General features: G+C 44.3%; 1 protein-coding gene and 1 long non-coding RNA gene across 8 annotated transcripts in view; one reads left to right on the top strand and one right to left on the bottom strand.

Annotated features, from left to right (window-relative positions):
• fgfrl1a (fibroblast growth factor receptor like 1a) overlaps positions 1 to 6,786 on the bottom strand; it is a 306,170-nt gene extending 299,384 nt beyond the window's left edge. The window contains exons 1-2 of one of the 7 annotated variants that reach the window (XM_073042228.1): positions 6,478 to 6,781; positions 4,714 to 4,841 (exon numbers count right to left, since the gene is read on the bottom strand). In XM_073042228.1, the coding sequence (XP_072898329.1) occupies positions 4,714 to 4,777 (64 nt within the window). In that variant the 5' untranslated portion in view covers positions 4,778 to 4,841; positions 6,478 to 6,781. Of the gene's footprint in view, positions 1 to 4,713; positions 4,842 to 5,176; positions 5,320 to 5,566; positions 5,764 to 6,075 lie in introns of those variants that run through there. The other 6 variants (XM_073042226.1, XM_073042227.1, XM_073042230.1 and 3 more) reach the window with 6 other exon arrangements.
• A 2,347-nt stretch (positions 6,787 to 9,133) lies between these two features.
• On the top strand, positions 9,134 to 17,028 carry LOC140726193 (uncharacterized). Its single transcript, XR_012098595.1, has 3 exons — positions 9,134 to 9,745; positions 9,896 to 10,087; positions 16,434 to 17,028. It is a non-coding gene; the product is annotated as an uncharacterized lncRNA (long non-coding RNA).
• Positions 17,029 to 17,373: the final 345 nt, after the last annotated feature.

Here is a 17,373-nt window from a genome sequence, read left to right as displayed (position 1 = left end):
GGAGGGAAAAAAAAGAGGTAATGTTGAGAGAGTAGAAAAGTGGAAAGGATGTCAAAAACCGGATTCCGACCACTGACCGAGATGTTAAAACCATATCCAGGATAGTTCGTGACTCACAGCCACAAAAAAAATCCAGGCACGCTTTTCCACACGACACAGATCAACACCTTTTAGCACCTGGAATGCAGCAAAATATCCCCCGGGCGTTTCACGTGAGCATTTGCAAACAGAGATTGACACTGAGATGCAGAGGAGGTACATGACGAAAAGCTCGGTCATAGTAAAGCTTAAAGAACGTCGTTAGGGACGGAGAAACACAAAGGGCGGGTGGGGGGGAGGAGAGATTCGTTGGAAAGCCAGCAGTTTGTTTAGAGGCTTCGGTAGCCGAGGACAAAATGACAGCGATGAAATTCTTAAGATATGCGAATGCCATTGAAACGTTCTCCCTGAAACACAAGAGATTCTGCAGATGCTGGAAATCCAGAGTAACACACAGATAATGCTGGAGGAACTCTCCATCAGTCGATGGAGAGGAATAAAGAGCCGACTTCCCGGGCCCAGATCTTTCAGCAGGAGTCTCAAGACCTACTTTTGAAGAACAGCCCCTTCCCCTCTGCCATCAGATTTCTGAACGGTCCATGAACGCTAACTCGTTTTTGCTTTATTTATTTAGTGTTACGTCTTGCACTGTACTGCTACCACGAAAACAACAAATTTCACGACATATGATTCTGCTTCTGACTCGTGAGTGCAGAAGATGTGGAGATTAAAGTTCATCTGAAACGTATGAGGAAATCCATTGAAAGGTCCGTTAAGAGTGGTACAGAAACTGCCCTTGAGCCAGGCGTTTACGTGCTTCATAGTCGGTCTTTCGAGTCGATACCCTTCATCCAAATTCCCTCTTGACCTGCTGAGTTCCTCCAGCATTCTGGTTTTTAATTTTGTTCCCGATTCCAGCATCTGCATCCTCCAGAGTCTTGGCGGAGTTGGATGTGACCGCGCACCAAAGGACGGTGACGCCGCGCTTTCAGAAGGAACCTCGGGGCCTCGGATCATAATAGGAGGCAGATGCCAACAAATCCAAACCCACCGGGCACCCACCCAGTGTCAGAACACAGAACAGGGGCGAATGGGTATATTTCAAACAATACCGAGTAGTTTAGACGGTTCGCGAGATAGAGCGGAAGGGCGCAAATCGGCAAGATTAATTGGCCCGAATGACTTGTGGGATGAATGAAAAGGCGGAATTATACAATACACCGTGCAGTTCGCACAACGCTTCTCGCTTGCTCAGTAACTGATGGCAAACATACTTTCAGATTACCAGCAACTTGTCTCTACTGAATTCCTGCTGGGAGGGCACGGAAAGCGGCGTTCTGCGGGCTGTTCCGCGGGTTAACGACCAGAAAAAAAAATCCAAAGGCAGAGAACCGTAAACTCTGAAAGACTTATTTACTCTTGTGCAGTTGGGAAGCATTTGCTGCTATATGTTTCAAACACCATTCGAACAACAGTTATACATGAAATTGTAAAACTTATCCAAGGAAAACTGGTTTCCGTTGAAGGAATCTCTCTCTAGGTGTTTGAGAGTCTGTGTGCCTGTGGACCTGTATGTGTAAATAGGTGAAGAACTTGTACGGCCCGCCCCTATCCTAAATGCCCAGGGCTCTCCATCCATCAAAATTTGTCAAGATAAACAAACACGTCTCCTTCACCTGCTGGGTAACAGCTACATCTCGACTAAAAGTGTAGCTTGGTTGGCCCAGCGATCGTTCGCTTTCACTCAGAGTGCTACTAATTGTCACGAAAGTTCCGAGCAAACTTCCGGACGCGACCAGCCCGTATCACGCTCACAGCATCTCACCAGGGACCAATCGATTTCATGAACCTCTAGCCAGACGCGACAAAAGCAGTCACGCTGACCCTCACTGTGCCGCCCCGTCTTACAAAGTACATGTTCAGCAGTGAAGCAATTAAAAAATAATGGCCATCTCCATTAGGCCCCAAACACCTATTTGCACAATATGAATAAGTACGAAGTGAGCGATGGACTGGGTCACAGCGCCACCTACAAAGGAGGGCGGGGCCGGAGCAAAAGGCCATTGGGCCCATTACTCCATTCCTTTCCTTTGGATCCCAGCCCCGCCCTCTCGTCGGATCATGCTGCTCGAATTCCAAACCCTTGTCAAGTCCTTCTTCTCCTAATGAACTTGGCGGTCGAAACAATCCACTGATATTTCTCCTGCCGCTTTTACTGTATTAAATATTTTTATAGAATTGAAGGAGGCCAATAAAGTTACTGTGCCCAGTTATCCGTACTACTCATCTGCTTGTTCGCCGCACGCTAACTAAGACACGTTAGTACACCAAATTCCCTCGGCCGGAGTTCTATCCAATTATTTGCTCCCATTCCCAGGTTTTTTCTTGGAATCCGAGACCATAGTTTGAAGTTCAAAACTAATTTATGATCAAAGTACGTACGTCACCACATACTATCCGGAGATTCATTTCCTTACGGTCGTTCACAGTAGAACAAAGATCACAATATAATCAGTGAAAACCTGGAAACGAAAATCAGTGTGAATCGAATTGATTTATCTCCTATTAACTTGGGGGAAATCGGTAATCGCGGTTCATCGAGTCTAGGACATTAAGATACCAGTCGTGCCATTTAAGAAAACGGGGAGGCACAGCAGGGTAGCGGTTAAAGCACCTCCTTACAGCGCCAGCAACTGGGGTTAAATTCCCGCCACTGTCTGTAATAGGTTAATTGGTCACATGGATGTTGGAACTCAACGGGCTGTGTCCCTAAATTTAAAAAAAATCAACTCTGCTTATCTTTTTTCGATTTATGTATCATCTGGATATTTTCCAGGAGATAACGCGCCTCCGTTCTATGCAGAAGAGGGTAAATCCCTTGACAGAATGATTGGAGCAATTAAAGGAATCCTCCCTCACCACATCCCAATAAATCCATCGCTTGGAAAGCATTTACTCTCCTTAAGTAACTAACAACCACTGGGCACAGGACACGTTAATGTTCCATGAAACAAATCACCATCGTAAAGAATACCAAGCGTCGCTTTTTGCCAAGTCTCCGCCGTCAGTGATGATCACTTTACTATCCTGAATGCAATCATCCTTGTGTTGTACCCATCCACTTAACGTCCAGTCATAATGAGTCACAATAAAAGCAAGCTTGAATGCCTTGTTTATATATTAAAAACAATCTCGGCGGAATTAGCCTCTAGGTAGTGGCAGGAATTCTTCCTGCAAATTGAAATCGTTCAATTAAATAATTACTCAGGTATCTGTCAGTTTTGTTTAAACCGAGTAAAATGAGAAGACTCGTGCAATCAATTATACACAACTCATGCTCGTTCTTCAGTCAGGAAATGCCAAATCAGTTCAAATTGCAGCCAACAGCAATTAAACGTCCAGAGACAGAAAATAAATACGAGATAGATAGGCAGATAGATTATAACTCTAAACACATAATCAGTCAGATGTTGAGTATCTTCTCTCGGATCTAACTGGATTATAAAATTATTTCCTTCCTTGTAAAACATGGAGTGTTTTATTCCCTAGATTTGTTAATATGATAAATTACCAGGGGGCAGGTGGGACAACGCAGACCCTGGTGGGTTATATGTCGCATGGAATTCTAACATTCGGATTTTTGATTTGCACATCAGATTCAGCCTAACTTCGACCTTCCGCCTCCCCTGTAAGAAAAGGCTAAATGCTTCTGAAACGTGAAGACCTGTTATCGGAATTAACTGCTAAAAGGACATATTATGATTGTCGATTTCCGGCCTGGGTCACTCTATGATCTTACTAACAGCCCTCTGCATGGAGGTACACCTTGTGCTGCACAGTAGTTGAGAAAGAGCGAGTATGGACAATCCTAGTCCGGTAGATTGAGATTCCTTCAATGGCCAGCACCTGCAGATTCCCTTGTGTTTGCGATTCCTCAGTATTGAGCAAACTTTGATTCCGCGAACTACTGCAAATAACAACAACCGGACATCCCGTTGTGAAAATCATCTGCAATCTCTCACTTTAGGGAAGAAAAGCGAATCGCTGGAGGGCCCGTGGACTTTGCCGTGGGAAAATTACAAGCAGTGCAGGGAGAAGTAAACACGCGCACAACCGGAGGCGAATAGATCAGTTTATTTGCGCTTCCACCGGGACAGCAGAAGTTAGAGAGGGATTACACGACAGGGCAGAGACACGCCTTTATCCGACCTGGAATGCCATTGTTTACTTTCGGGCTTGAGAAACCCGACTATTTTAACACGCAAGCTACCACGTCTCCGGCCTCTGCAGCAATTGGAGCCAAGCGAGACAAAGGGGAGAATAATGAAACTCCAAAACTAAGGGTAGAAGATCGGAATCCTTCAAAGCAGTGACTTAGTTTAGACAGGATGTGGACATACATTTCACACCTAAAATCCATTGTGTAAACTTCGGAATTATATACAGAAAACATATTCTGAAGAAAGTGCACTGATTTAAAGTACTACCTCTCTGTTGCCCCCACAGATACTGTCCGATCTGCTGAATATCCCTAACTTCTTGCGCTCTTTGAAAACTATGCTAGACTGTCACGTTTGCCCAGAATAGGAAATCACATCAGATTCTCACTAAACACGTCAAGCTCCAAGATGCATGCTGTATTCTTGCAAGAAAAAAAATTCCCAAACTACTCACCCCTTACACCTTCTGTGAGTGCCGTGACTCCCCAAATCAAGAAAACCAGTCGAAGAAATTCCATTGTGCTTTCCCCTCCAAACAAAGTAAAACGAAGTTCCGTCTTTATATTCGTTTCTTTTTCCAGGCTGAAAGTAAATAAAAGTTTTTTTCTTACTTTCACTTGCGAGCGAGGGCATCTGTCATAAGCTGACAGAATTTGCGCACACTCTCTCCAAAGAAGGAGCCTCACAGTCACGCGAATAACACCGGCTCCCCCCCCCCCCCCCACACACACACATATATACGTATTTCAGATTTTCGAACGTACATTAGCTCCTCAAAATGAGTTGTGCTCTATAACACCGTGGAGACCCCTTCAGTACACCAAGAACCTCAAAAGATATTTTATAACTTTCCCCACTCCTGTTTTTGGGAGGGGTGTCTGGAATGACCCCTGTAAATTTAGTTATAAAGCCAATACCTCCAAAATGTTAGAAGTCTGAAAAGAAAATTAAGACGATTATTGTTGCCTGAGTCTGATATCATCTCCGCTTTCTCTGAAACTTTGCCTCAGTTCCTGGCTAGCGCTGCGTGCCCCGAGGATACAAAACAAGGTATCGACTGCCTCCAACATGCCATGCAATTACACATTGTCATTAGTTACAAATTTGCACCAAAACATGTTACAAAGTGAGCTGAAGGGTGGGCTACTTAGGGGAGGAGAGATGTCCAGAGGCGCTACACATTGCCCACGTGCTAGGGCAATTCGCAACGGCGTAGAAAGCTGAGCACGGCAATTTGTACTATAACAAACTTGTAAAAGTTTTCTCTGAAGAAAGCTAACGCGTACAATATACAGGCACCCACGCACATATATTGCTAGACGGTAACTAGATGCTGCCGCTGCGGCCTCTTGTCTCAGAGCTTCCCGATCGGTCGATCAGTATTTATCCCGGTGATTACACACTGGCTGCCCTAACGCCCCCCGCCGCTCCCTTTGCGGCGGACCACGCAGCCGCCACGGGACTTCTATCTGAGCTAACCGCAGATACACAACGGGAGCTCGTACCCTCGGCGGACAGTGAGTGGAGCTCACAGAGGGGGAGGGGCTGCATCGGCGCCCAATGCAAACAACCCCGGCATCGACTGGCGTAGGTTTCGAAAATCAGTCGCGCAAGTGCGCGCTTCTTACAGGATTGGAAATTGACTGGATATCTCTGTACGCTGGTGAAACTGTTTTAGCTCCATATTGGTAGTTCATGGGCTCTTTGGAAACTTCCAGAGGCCGTAAAAAAGGAGCCAAAGAAGCGCAAGTGATTTCTAATTATCAATAAACAGACCGGCCCAAACCGATAGAAATAGGCATTCTCTCCAGCGTACCTGTAATCCCCGGAGTATGAACTAGAACTAATCCGTGTTGTTTAAAACAGGGCTTCCCCATTTTATATGGTGCAGGGGAAGAATATCAAACACTCTGATTTAAAATCCAGGAGCCAATCCATGTCGGGTCTAGAGCTGCCAACTTCCGCGGTGGAGACAATCCAACTTCTGGGAAAGAGCAGATCTTTTAGCACACCACCCGAGGGTGTCCGACCAGCTGCAGACCAGGTCTCCTTTTATTATTTCACACACGCCGAAAGGTCAGGATTCAATCGCGACCATTTCTTCGCAGCGTGTCTGCTGAACTCTCCGCCTGTCTCCCGGTCGGTCTAGTGAAGTACGCTCGTCATCTGCGGCGGAGAGAGCTCGGTAGATGGCTCTCGGTCAGAGAGAACAAAGTACCTGAATTCTCCGACTGGTAGTTCCTTCCCTTCTTCGGCTTTAAGTCTTTTCCCTCTCAGCAGCAGGACTATGAGAGAGAGAGAGAGAGAGCAAGGCTGCAATTTGAGCTCAGGCTTACTCCCTAGGTAAAGCTGGCTAGCAAGCAATCGATACCCGGCATTACCAATGCTGGAGTTTTCTGCCCCCCTGCACCCTTTATCTCTCTCTCTCTCTGCCACAGTTTGTTTGTTTTAAAGAAAAGCACGTCAAGTTGTGAGCGAGAGGTCGCTCTTTGTGTTTCGCGAAGGCTACAAGCAAGTCAGTTTCAGCAAGCAAACTTCTGGCCAATCAGCGGCGGCCTGAAACAGACAGGCAGGCTGGCTCCGCGGCCAGGGCTCCTCTAATAGCAGCCTGAGGAGTAAAGCACCGCGTGTAACGTTGTTATATAAAAATGTCATTTGCAGGAGGGAAACAACCCTCACCGTTCTCCGTCGGTATTTTACGCCCCTGCGGGGCTCTTCTCCTATATACTTTCCCCACATACCTCCTCTTCCTCTCTTTCCCTTGTTTATCGGACTTGCTGTCAAAATGCATCAATGCTATTGGCTTCTTGCACCCCGCAAGGTCGCGATCACATCACTCCCCGAGTAAAGAGGCGTTTTGCAATATTGAGCTGGTGGCTCCAGAATCACCAAAAAAAAAATTAACAATGTAAACAGTATGCTGGTCTTATGTTGGGGAAGAAGAAGTTTGAGTGCAAGAATACAGAAGACAGTGACGGGGGTCTTCCTTCTTTCTCCTCCGAAGACGGGCCCAGAACCTGAAATATTCATTATTTCGCTTTCCACCTTTGTTTTCTGGATGCGTTGAGAATTTTCTCCCATCATTTTGTTTTTTAGATTTCCATCGTCTGTATATTTTTTTCTTTTCAGTAAAGATTTCATGATGCGTTTCTGCAGGGCCCAGGTGAGTCATTTTTCTAACGTATAGGTAGGTCTCACCTGCAAAAGAATGCGTGTGTCCGCGATAGAGTGTGGGGAGCGAGGGTTGCGTAGCTAGATCCTCGGAACGGTAATATCGTCCTCGAGAAAGACATTGGCATTGGAGACTACGTGGGTTCACAAGAATGCGGGGTGATCTCACCAACAGTTACGCAATTCTTAGAAAGCTTGTCAGAGTAGATGGGGGAAGGATGCTTCCCTTGGCTGGAACCAGGCATCACATACTTACAGCAGGGACAGGAAAATAAGAAAGGAAGCATTTCACGGAGAGGGTTTTGACTTTCTAGAATTCTCTACTCGAGAGAGCCGTAGACCTCAGTACATTCCTGAGAGATCGATAGATTTCTGTACTAGCTCGTTGCTGCGGTATTGGACCCACCGTGATCTTACTGAAAGGTGCAGCAGCCACGAGAGGCCTCTGGCCTATTGTTTCTTGCATTGTTGTCTCATATATTTTGGCGCCTAACTATGGAATTAGCCAGAGAATCTTCTACCCATTGAACTACTCTATCCTCTTAAAGCCTTTAAACGCATTTGTACGCGAGGTGAGATAATACGGCGCCTTTCGCGACCTCGGAACTTCTGAGGTACTTTACAGAGTTATGTTGATCCGGGTAGAAGATCAGACACGCGGCTAACCTGGGCACACAACGATATTATGTTTAGATAAATTGCTTTTCAGCATTAAAATTGGGAAAGGAGACCGCGAAGGTTTTCTACTCATTGAGCTATTGTCTCCATGAAAGAGCGGCATATCTGACTAAAGCGTTAACCTGGACCTATTCCTGTTCAGGTGTATGGAAACCACAACCCTCGAAATGCAGGTGCTGTCGCTCAACCAGGTGCCACCAATGTATTCCAACAAAGTAACCAAGAGTTCTCTTTTTTTTCTGGGGGGGGGGGGGGGGAGGGAGAGAAAAAAACATGTCAAAGATCTTCCCTTCACAAATTTATTTTAGGAAGTCTCCTCACAATATGTCCATCACAGGGTTTTCGTTTGGGGTTGCTTTGAATCAGTTGGCTTGCAAGCTGACTTTAAATTCTGCCCAATAAAGAATTAACTGTAAAGCCCTGTTTCGGAAAAACTTGCTTCCGAGATTCTTTCACCACTCGACGAAGCTCTCAGAACCCTGTGCGTACTTGTTATTTTTTTTAAAAAAAACTTACGGGGCAGAAAACAGCCATGCGTAAAATCTGAAGCACAGAGCTGGAACAGGGTTGCTATGAAAAAAAAACCCCTGCAGGTGCGGGAAATCTGCTGGATATAAGTGCTGGAAGCATTCAGCAGGTCGGTCAGCACGTCTGTGAAGAGGAGTAGTCTCATGTCGAAGACCTTTCAGCAGAGCAGAGGTTAAAATTAACTATTTCATTAAAATTAACAGCAAGTTTTTTTTAATGTTGTTTTGTATTGAGGATGGTGTGTGCGTGTGTGTGAGAGAGACGGAGAGGGGGAGAGATTCATCGCTCAGTGCTGTTTGCCTGAAAATAAAATATACTGAGAGTCGATAGACCATTAACCCTCTCACTCCTGAATATCCCTCATCCCGTTATAAAAGCTTATAAAATACACACAGGACCTGTTCATCCTCAATCCCTTAAAGCCCGATGGATAAAGACAACGAACAATTGCCGGATCCGAATCAGGTTTATTACTACTGACCTATGTTTGCAATAGCACTGCAATGCAATACTTACACAAATTACTGTAAGTTACGATAAGAAACGTATAAAATTAAATAAGTAGTGCAAAAACTGAGATAGCGTTCACGAGTTTCAAGGTTCGTTCAGAAATCTGATGGCGGAGGGGAAGAAGCAGTTCCTAAAATGATGAGTGTGCGTCTTCAGGCTCCTGTACCTTCTCCCTGACGGCAGTAATAAGAAGGCGGCAAGTCCTGGGCGGTGAGGGTCCTGAGTGACGAAACACAGAAAGTTCCGGGGAATAACTGTCACGTGGAAGTTTTTTTTTAAATTCACCTTTCCTCTAATGGGACTAATGAAATGAATATAGATATTAAATGTTTGCCTGGATAGTCTGTAACAAGGTAATCGAATAAACCCATCTGCATGGCACAAACCACATGCCCAACAGCGCCACTGGCTGGGACCAACACTTGACCATGAATGAACGGAAACTTAGTCAGTGGGTTGGATTTTAACACCAGACAGATAATCAGACCGCGACCAGAGAGACCCAGAGTCCAGCAACGGGAATCAAATCCGAAAATTCCCAATACTTATCTTCAATTATTAGCAGAGGACTGCCTTTCCCCTGGTGATGATGTACAAAGGTGAGTTTGATGGTTTAATTGTGGAAACGTTTCGTTTTACTATTTAACGTTTGTAAAGTTTTGGACTAGGCAAAAGTAGTTGACTTATATTTTGCATTCAGGAAATAAAAGGGTTGGGGTTTAATAATACGTGTTTCTTTTTGTTCTCAGCACGGACACAGTAGCATTTCAATCATTGCGGAAGGGTTCTATCCCGTTATAAACTTTAACACTGAATATTATTTAGCAAAGCATCCCGTATGTTGGTCCGAAGAAAGTAGTATATTCAGACAACCCTATTGCACAACACCTCTAAACAACAAGTCAAGGTTTCATCATACCAACGTAATACGTCATTTCAAGGTCAGGACTGTTACCTACCGGTGAAAAATGTAGATTAATAATTGGAAATGATTGCTAAAATGTTAACTAAAATGGATCACCGTGGTTAACCAATGCCGCCTACTGCATGCGATTAACAATAATTTATGTAACTGATTGCGTTTAATTCAAAGTATACAGACAGACAGACATACTTTATTGATCCCGACGGAAATTAGGTTTCGTATACTGTACAAACGTGTAGCAGGTGCTGTTATAGTACATATATCCACTGGATACATACAACACATAGGCGTGGTTATAGTATGTAGGTTTAATATAACATACTTTGCCAGTTTTTAGATATATAATATATGTGATTTTTAGAGCTGTGGTTACGGTATGTACACCTGTGTTATACAGTCCCTGGAATAGAAAAGATCGGCACAACTGTACTGTACTGTTCTATATGTTAAAAGCGGTATGATCTATTACAGTGGAAGTCGCCATTTAATTACGGTAATGCCTGTAATTAACAATGTCTTGTTATATACGATAAGCAGTTAACTATAGACCAGGCAATGAATGTCTGCACAATCAAACAATATTTATTTAAATAAATTACAATAGTCTACAGTGCTCTGTAAGCGTTAGACTGAAACCTAGTATTCTAGCCCATTTACTCGTTCACAATCGATAGTTTTGCTACTGGTGGAATGTAGAGATTGATAAATCTCTGATAATGACGTTCTCAATAAAACTAATTCCAACGTAGTCATGGCCCAACATAATTCCAAATTATGTTGGGCCATGAGTTCAGTGACAGTGTAAAGGTTTCAAGAGGTAATTTAGATAAAACGTGTGTATTCTTTCTAGGTCCAAGATTCAAGATAATTTAATGCTATTTCCAGTACTCCGTGCAAAGAAGAATGAATTAATTGTTACTCCGGAAACGATTCAGCACATTAGGTTGATCTGTGTTTATATGCTAGGCATAGGGGTGTCTGTAGATACGGTGACTGATGAAGGAGTCTGTGTGGTTGGGGGGGGGGGTGGAGCGGGGCGTTGATCAGCTTCACTGCTTGGGGAAAGTGACATTTTTTTGAAACTGGTGGTCTTGGCGAGGATGCCTGATGGAGCGGGAGAAACAGTCTATTAGCTAGGTGGGTGGGATCCTTCTTGAAGTTACTGCCACCTTTCCCCCGCACCTTTCTGTATGTATGCCCTTGATGGAGGGTAGGCTGGTGCCAGGTGATGCGTTGGGATGTTTTGACTACAAGTTGCGACAGGTTGGAGTGTTGCTACACATTACATTAATATTATTCATGACCTTTTAAATAGGGTTCTATCCGCCATCGGTGTTGGCTTTTCCTGAATCCCTTTGAAGGAAAAGTTGTGTTTCGGTGGTTTTAACGCTCAACAATATGTGTCTGAATGGAATTAACGCGAGCTGGTTTCCTTTCTCCGCAACAACTCAGTCAGTAACTGAACAGACAGATACAATAGTTTTCAGGCAAATCTAAACAAATCTCTGTTGTCAGTGATGTTTTCGCAAAGGACACGTAAGGATTTTGCGTTCCAAACCACTTGATTAGATTTATTGCAGTCTGAACGCCACGTTCCATCTGCTTATTATAAACGAGACCCACCCTCTAATAACACATTGTTAAGGTGCCACACGTTGTGTTTTACATGAAAACTTATGTTCATTAATCATAAGTTTGCAGCAAGCTTCATTGTTAGACTGTCAACTGACTAACATTTGACGTCTATGGTTGCTAAGCATTTTATTCTAATGCACACGAAATATAATACAGCATTGGTAACAACCAATGGGCACGGGTCACATTCAAATATATTATGAACACCATCAGTTAGGGAGATGGGCCGAGGAAGGGCAAAATGGATTTCAACGTAGAGGTAATGCATTTTGGATTGTCAAACCAGGGTAGGACATATACGGTGAATGGTGGAGTACCGGTGAGTGTTGTAGAATAGAGTGTCCTGGGAGGGCAAGTGCAGAATTCGCTAACAGCGGCCACGCTGGTGGTGAAGGTGTTTAACATGATGGTCTTCATCGAGTTGAGTAGTGGGAACGGCATGGAAGCGGAGAGGTTAGAACAACGCTTTACAGTACTAGTGACCCGGGTACAATAGCGGCAGGAATTGAACCGGGGTCGATTCTCCAGTTTTCTCCGGGTGTTCCGGTTTCCTCCCACAGTGCAAAGGCTTACTGGTTAATTGGCCATTGTCCCTGATTAGGCTAGGGTTAAATCGGGAATTGCTGGGCACTTTGAGCCGGAAGGGCCTACTCTACACTGTATTTCAATAAATAAGTTATGTTGTAGTTATATAAGTCGTTGGCACGCCCTTGTGATATTGAGTACAGTCTTGGCCACCCAGTTGGAGGAAATACATTGTTAAGCCGGGCGGGGAGCCTGTTTGGCTTTAAGCAGAGGTTGGCGACTCTCGATCTTTATTTGCTGGAGCAGAGGAGAACCTCACAGAAGTTCATAAAGTCATAAGGAATTTGCATAAGATGGACGGTCGTACTCTTTTCCCCAGAGCTCGGGAATCGATAAGGCACCGACATAAGAGTCGAAATACTTGAGAGGTAACTTCAGAGTAGTGAGAACTTGGAATGAGCTGCCAGAGGAAATGGTCGAGCTGGGTGCAATCGCCGCACTTACGAGGCATTTGGATAGGCACATGGAGGGGACGGGTTTGAGGAGGTTTGAGCCGAACGCGGGAAACTGGGACTAGCAGGAAGGATAGGGTGGTCGGCATGGACCAGCTGGGCCGAACGGCCTGCTTCTGCACTGCATTACACTATAATACTCATACCTGTACATCTGAACATACATTTCAAGGGAAGGAGCTAGCTCAGACATTTTACGTAGGAATATAATGAATTCTAGTTTATTGTAATATTGCTAATTTTGCAAATTCAAATTGTTCAGGCAGTCAGTTATGTTATTTATATACAAAGTATGATATAGTTAGATCGATTATCTAATTCTGATACAGTTGTTACGGTGGTATTGACATGGGGAGGTGTGGCAAATAACACTTTCTGCCCAGACTTTTTTGCTCCCGGTCTATTCCGCGTCAGATAGAACTCTTGCGCTATCTCGGCTTGAGTTTGAGCATCAATCCGAGAGAACTGCCGCAGGCGGTTTCATTCCGCCTCCCACCGGCGCACGGCGGAACCAACAGCCCACTCTCGATGACGAGGAACAGGTTGCAAAGAGCACCGCGTCAGAATGCAACACACACAAATTCCGGAGGAATTCAGCAAGTCAGGCAGCATCTATGGAAATCATCACAGTCGACGTTCCGGGCCGAGTCCCAAAGTCCTGGCCGAAACGCCGTCTGTTTATTCATTTTCATAGATGCTGCCTGATTTGCTGAGTTCCTCCAGCGTTTTGAGTGCGTTGCTTTGGATTTCCAGCATCTACAGAACTTCACGTGTTTGTGAACATGTCAGAATGTGAAACAGAGTCAATGGACCTTGGACCGCAGCCTGGAGCCCTGACCTCCTTGTGACCTGATTTCTCCTTCCCTATTCTGCTTTCAGCCCACTTATTTCGAAAGTGATGAAGTAATCGTGACTCACCTTTAGGTAATCAGGATCACTGTGTTCCAGACACGAAACACTCTCCGTTATCACTTGAATTAGATGCGGGATTTGTGCATTGCTTCGCGCTATGGCCGCTCCCTGCCAGTGGCGTATCTAAGGTATGGTAGGTATGGTACGTGCCCTGGGCGCCTCTTGAAGGGGGGGGGGGCACGGAGCAGTTTCTATTAAAGTCAGACAAGCCAACCTCGGATAGTGAAAAAAGAATTTTCTTCAGATGTATGATCTGTCTTTGATTATCATGGGTGAGAAGCACTAGGATGGCCTTATTTCAGAGCATTTTGTAAGAAGACCATGAATCTTTTCTTCACGAAGGAGGAAAGTGGAGCTGAAGGACGGAAGAGACGAAAGTTGGAGGCGGTGGAAGCCAAGAAGTCGAGCAAGTTCTTCATGCCCTTCTTTGAAAAGCCCGGAACAAGTAGTTCGACACGTTCTATGGAGTTGCCTGCACCTGCTACAAGTTTGTTAGAATCCAAAGGTGGATCAAGTATAAATGCATCACAAGCCGAGGAGTTAAAGTCAAATGAATCTGAGTATGACGAGATTAAGAGTGAGGCAAAAGAGAACAGAGGACGTGGACGTGACAGGAGGGGAAGATGATGCTGGTGGTGGTGACGTTGATTTATTGACGAGATTTTACCTGACGAGATTGAACCTGACGACACTGAACCTAGTGAACTGGATGGTACCAAAGAGCCTCGAACAGTCATACCAGAAGTGATTGAACAGCATGACATTGGACTTCTGAAGTTCGACAAGGATACTGAAAAAGCAATTCTGCCTGACGTGTTGAGAACAGAAATAATAAAGCTGGGTTCGAAGTATTTCCAGAACAGTGAGGGGCCTTTCCTACCATCAAATAACTGCTCAATGAACAAAACTTGATTCAAGAGGAAATTGGGAAATGGTTGCGGTGAGGAAGTGACTCGCTCACGGCTGGTCTATTCCCCTTCTAAAAAGTCTGCATTTTGTATCTGTTGTCTTCTGTATTCCCAGTCAGACCATCAATCCTCATTGGAGCAGGAAAGTGGATTCAACCAATGGAAAGCACCTGAAAGGATTAGTGTTCATGAAAATGCCAGAATCATTGGGAATGCTTCACACAGTGGAAAGAAATGGAAAGAAATTTAGCTGGAAACAGAGGAGTTATTGACATGGTATTTCAATCACAGATTGAGAAGGAAAAGCAGAAGTGGCATATCATCTTGACAAGAATCCCTCACTGCATCAAATTCCTTGTGACTCAGAACCTGGCTTTGCGAAGACACAGGGAGTCACTTCAGCTAGACGATGACTCCATTGGGGGAAATTTCCTTGGCTTACTGAAGCTAATGGCCATCTTTGACCCTGTCATAAGAGAACACCTCACTCATTTGGAAAGTCATCTGGATCCACGTCTTATCTTTCATCAGGTGTCCAGAACAAATTCATCCACATGATGGCACCCACTGTTCACCAGAGTTCACTGAGAAGCATTGGTAAAGCCAAGTACTATGGTCCTATGCTCGACTCAACTCCTGATCAGGCACACTGAGTAGATGTCAGAAGTAGTGAGGTATATGGAAGTTGATTTTGAGAGGGAAACAGTCCGTGTTAGAGTGTCTTTCTTTGGTTTTATCCAGATAAGCCAGATGGATGCTGAGAACTTGGTTGAAGACTTCTTGAAACAGCTAGAAGGACAAAATGGAGCTACAAGATTGTTGGTCACAGTACTATGATAACAGGACCTAAGGCTCCACCTGTACCTCCTTCTCAATGGTAGGAGCGAGAAGAGAGCATGGTCTGGAAGATGGGTGTCCTTGATGATTGATACAGCTTCAGTACTTAAAATGACTGATTGCATTGTTATTTTTTCTTCTTTTTGCAAATGTCATTTTAATCTATTTTTAATAGAAAAAGTAAATAAAGATTTCCAGTCATCACATGATGGGAATTAGCAGTCTAGATCTCCAGCTTCCTCCAGCTGGTAAAGGAAAATAATACTGCCTTTGTTCCAGTTACTGAAAAACATCACAAGTGCAAAAAAAAATACAGAACATGGCAATGAGTTTGGTTAGCTGTTTAACAAGGCCCCTGGTATTAATTTTTCATGGATAACCGAGGATAACATTCACATATTGTCCCAAAGATCTTCAAAGGAACATAACTCTATTTTATAAAACTCTGGTTAGGCCACATCTGGAGTATTGTGTACAGTTCTGGTCACCCCACTATAGGAGGGATGTTGAGGCTTTGAAGAAGGTGCAGAAAAGGTTTATCAGGATGTTGCCAGGTCTAGAGGACATGTGCTACCACGAGAGGCTGGACCGCCAGAGCCCGAGGGGAAATCTAATAGAGGATTTATAAGATAATGAGAGGCATAGATAGAGAGGACAGAGAATATCTGTTTCTCAGGGTTGACATGTCTAAAGCCAGAAGGAATGCATTGAAAGTGGTGGTGGGCTAAGGAGAGAAAAGAGCATACTGGTAGAGAGATGCAAGAGAGCAGTGAGCAGGTGCGTATCTATGGAAAATAGCGCCTTTGGCAAGCACTGAAATTGCGCCCCTGTCCAAACATCCTACACCCATCTTTTAGATAACATTACCATAATATCAGCTCAAAAATACAAGTCAAGGTTATTAATCTTTTAACTAACAAATTATGGTACTACATGAAAATTGTAACTGCACTTTCCTTGCTTTCACTGATGCAAATTGGTCTATGATGTGATGAAAGTCAGTTTTTCAGTTTCTTCTTTCTACACTCAGCAGAGCGAGATCACAGATTCTGCCTTGACCCAATGAGGCTCTCAAATGCAAAAGTATAGTTTTAACTTGCTGAAAGATCTCTCACAGCTGGCGATGGAAACTGCAATGGTTAGCATTATCTGAATAGCAATGAAGATTGGGGAAGACGCTCTCATCTCCATACTTGACAATAAATTCAAGAAGCCCTTCAGGTCTTGATATTTCCATGTTGACCCACCTTGATAGCAACATCCTGCAATCCAACAATCAAGCTCCTGAACTGGTGAGGATAACTCCTGAATTGATTCCACAACCTACAGACTCACTTTCAAGCTCGTTGCAGCTCATGTTATCAGTATTACTTATTTGCTTTTTGTATTAATTATTTGTTTGGTTGCCCTCTCTTGCACATTGGTTGTTTGCTGGTCTTTGTTATTTATAATTTTTCATAATTTTAATTCTATTACTGTACTGTTTTCCTGTAAATGCCTGCAAGAAAATGAATCTCAAATGGCTATATGGTGGAATACAGTATGTGTTCTCTGATAATAAATCTACTTCGACTTTGACTGCAGTACCTCCAAGAGGACTGCAGCTTTGTCATGGCTAGACTTGTGTACATCGATGACCTGGAGGACTATGCTGGTTGGAGTCAGGGTTTTATGCTTTGGCTTTTGGTAGGGTCGCCCATGCTAAGCAGGTCAAATGTCATAAGATGGGCATTGAGAGCAGACCCAAATGCAAGACACAGACACTGAAGTACTAGGGACAGGACTAGGTGTGTCAAGAAAGCAAGGGAAGTGGGGAAGAGATGCCGCTGAAACAGGCCCTGGACGAGACTAGGATACAGGGCCAGGGCTAGGACTAGGACTAGACTAGGAAAGCGGAACCTGGACAAGGAACTAGGAACTTGGAATCTGGAACCTGGACAAGGAACTAGGAACTTGGAATCTGGAACCTGGAC

This window comes from Hemitrygon akajei, chromosome 4 (assembly GCF_048418815.1).
Source record: "Hemitrygon akajei chromosome 4, sHemAka1.3, whole genome shotgun sequence".
NCBI classification, from domain to species: Eukaryota; Metazoa; Chordata; class Chondrichthyes; order Myliobatiformes; family Dasyatidae; genus Hemitrygon; species Hemitrygon akajei.
Note: the sequence above shows the minus strand (reverse complement) of the source record. Positions and strands in the feature narration are given on the sequence as shown.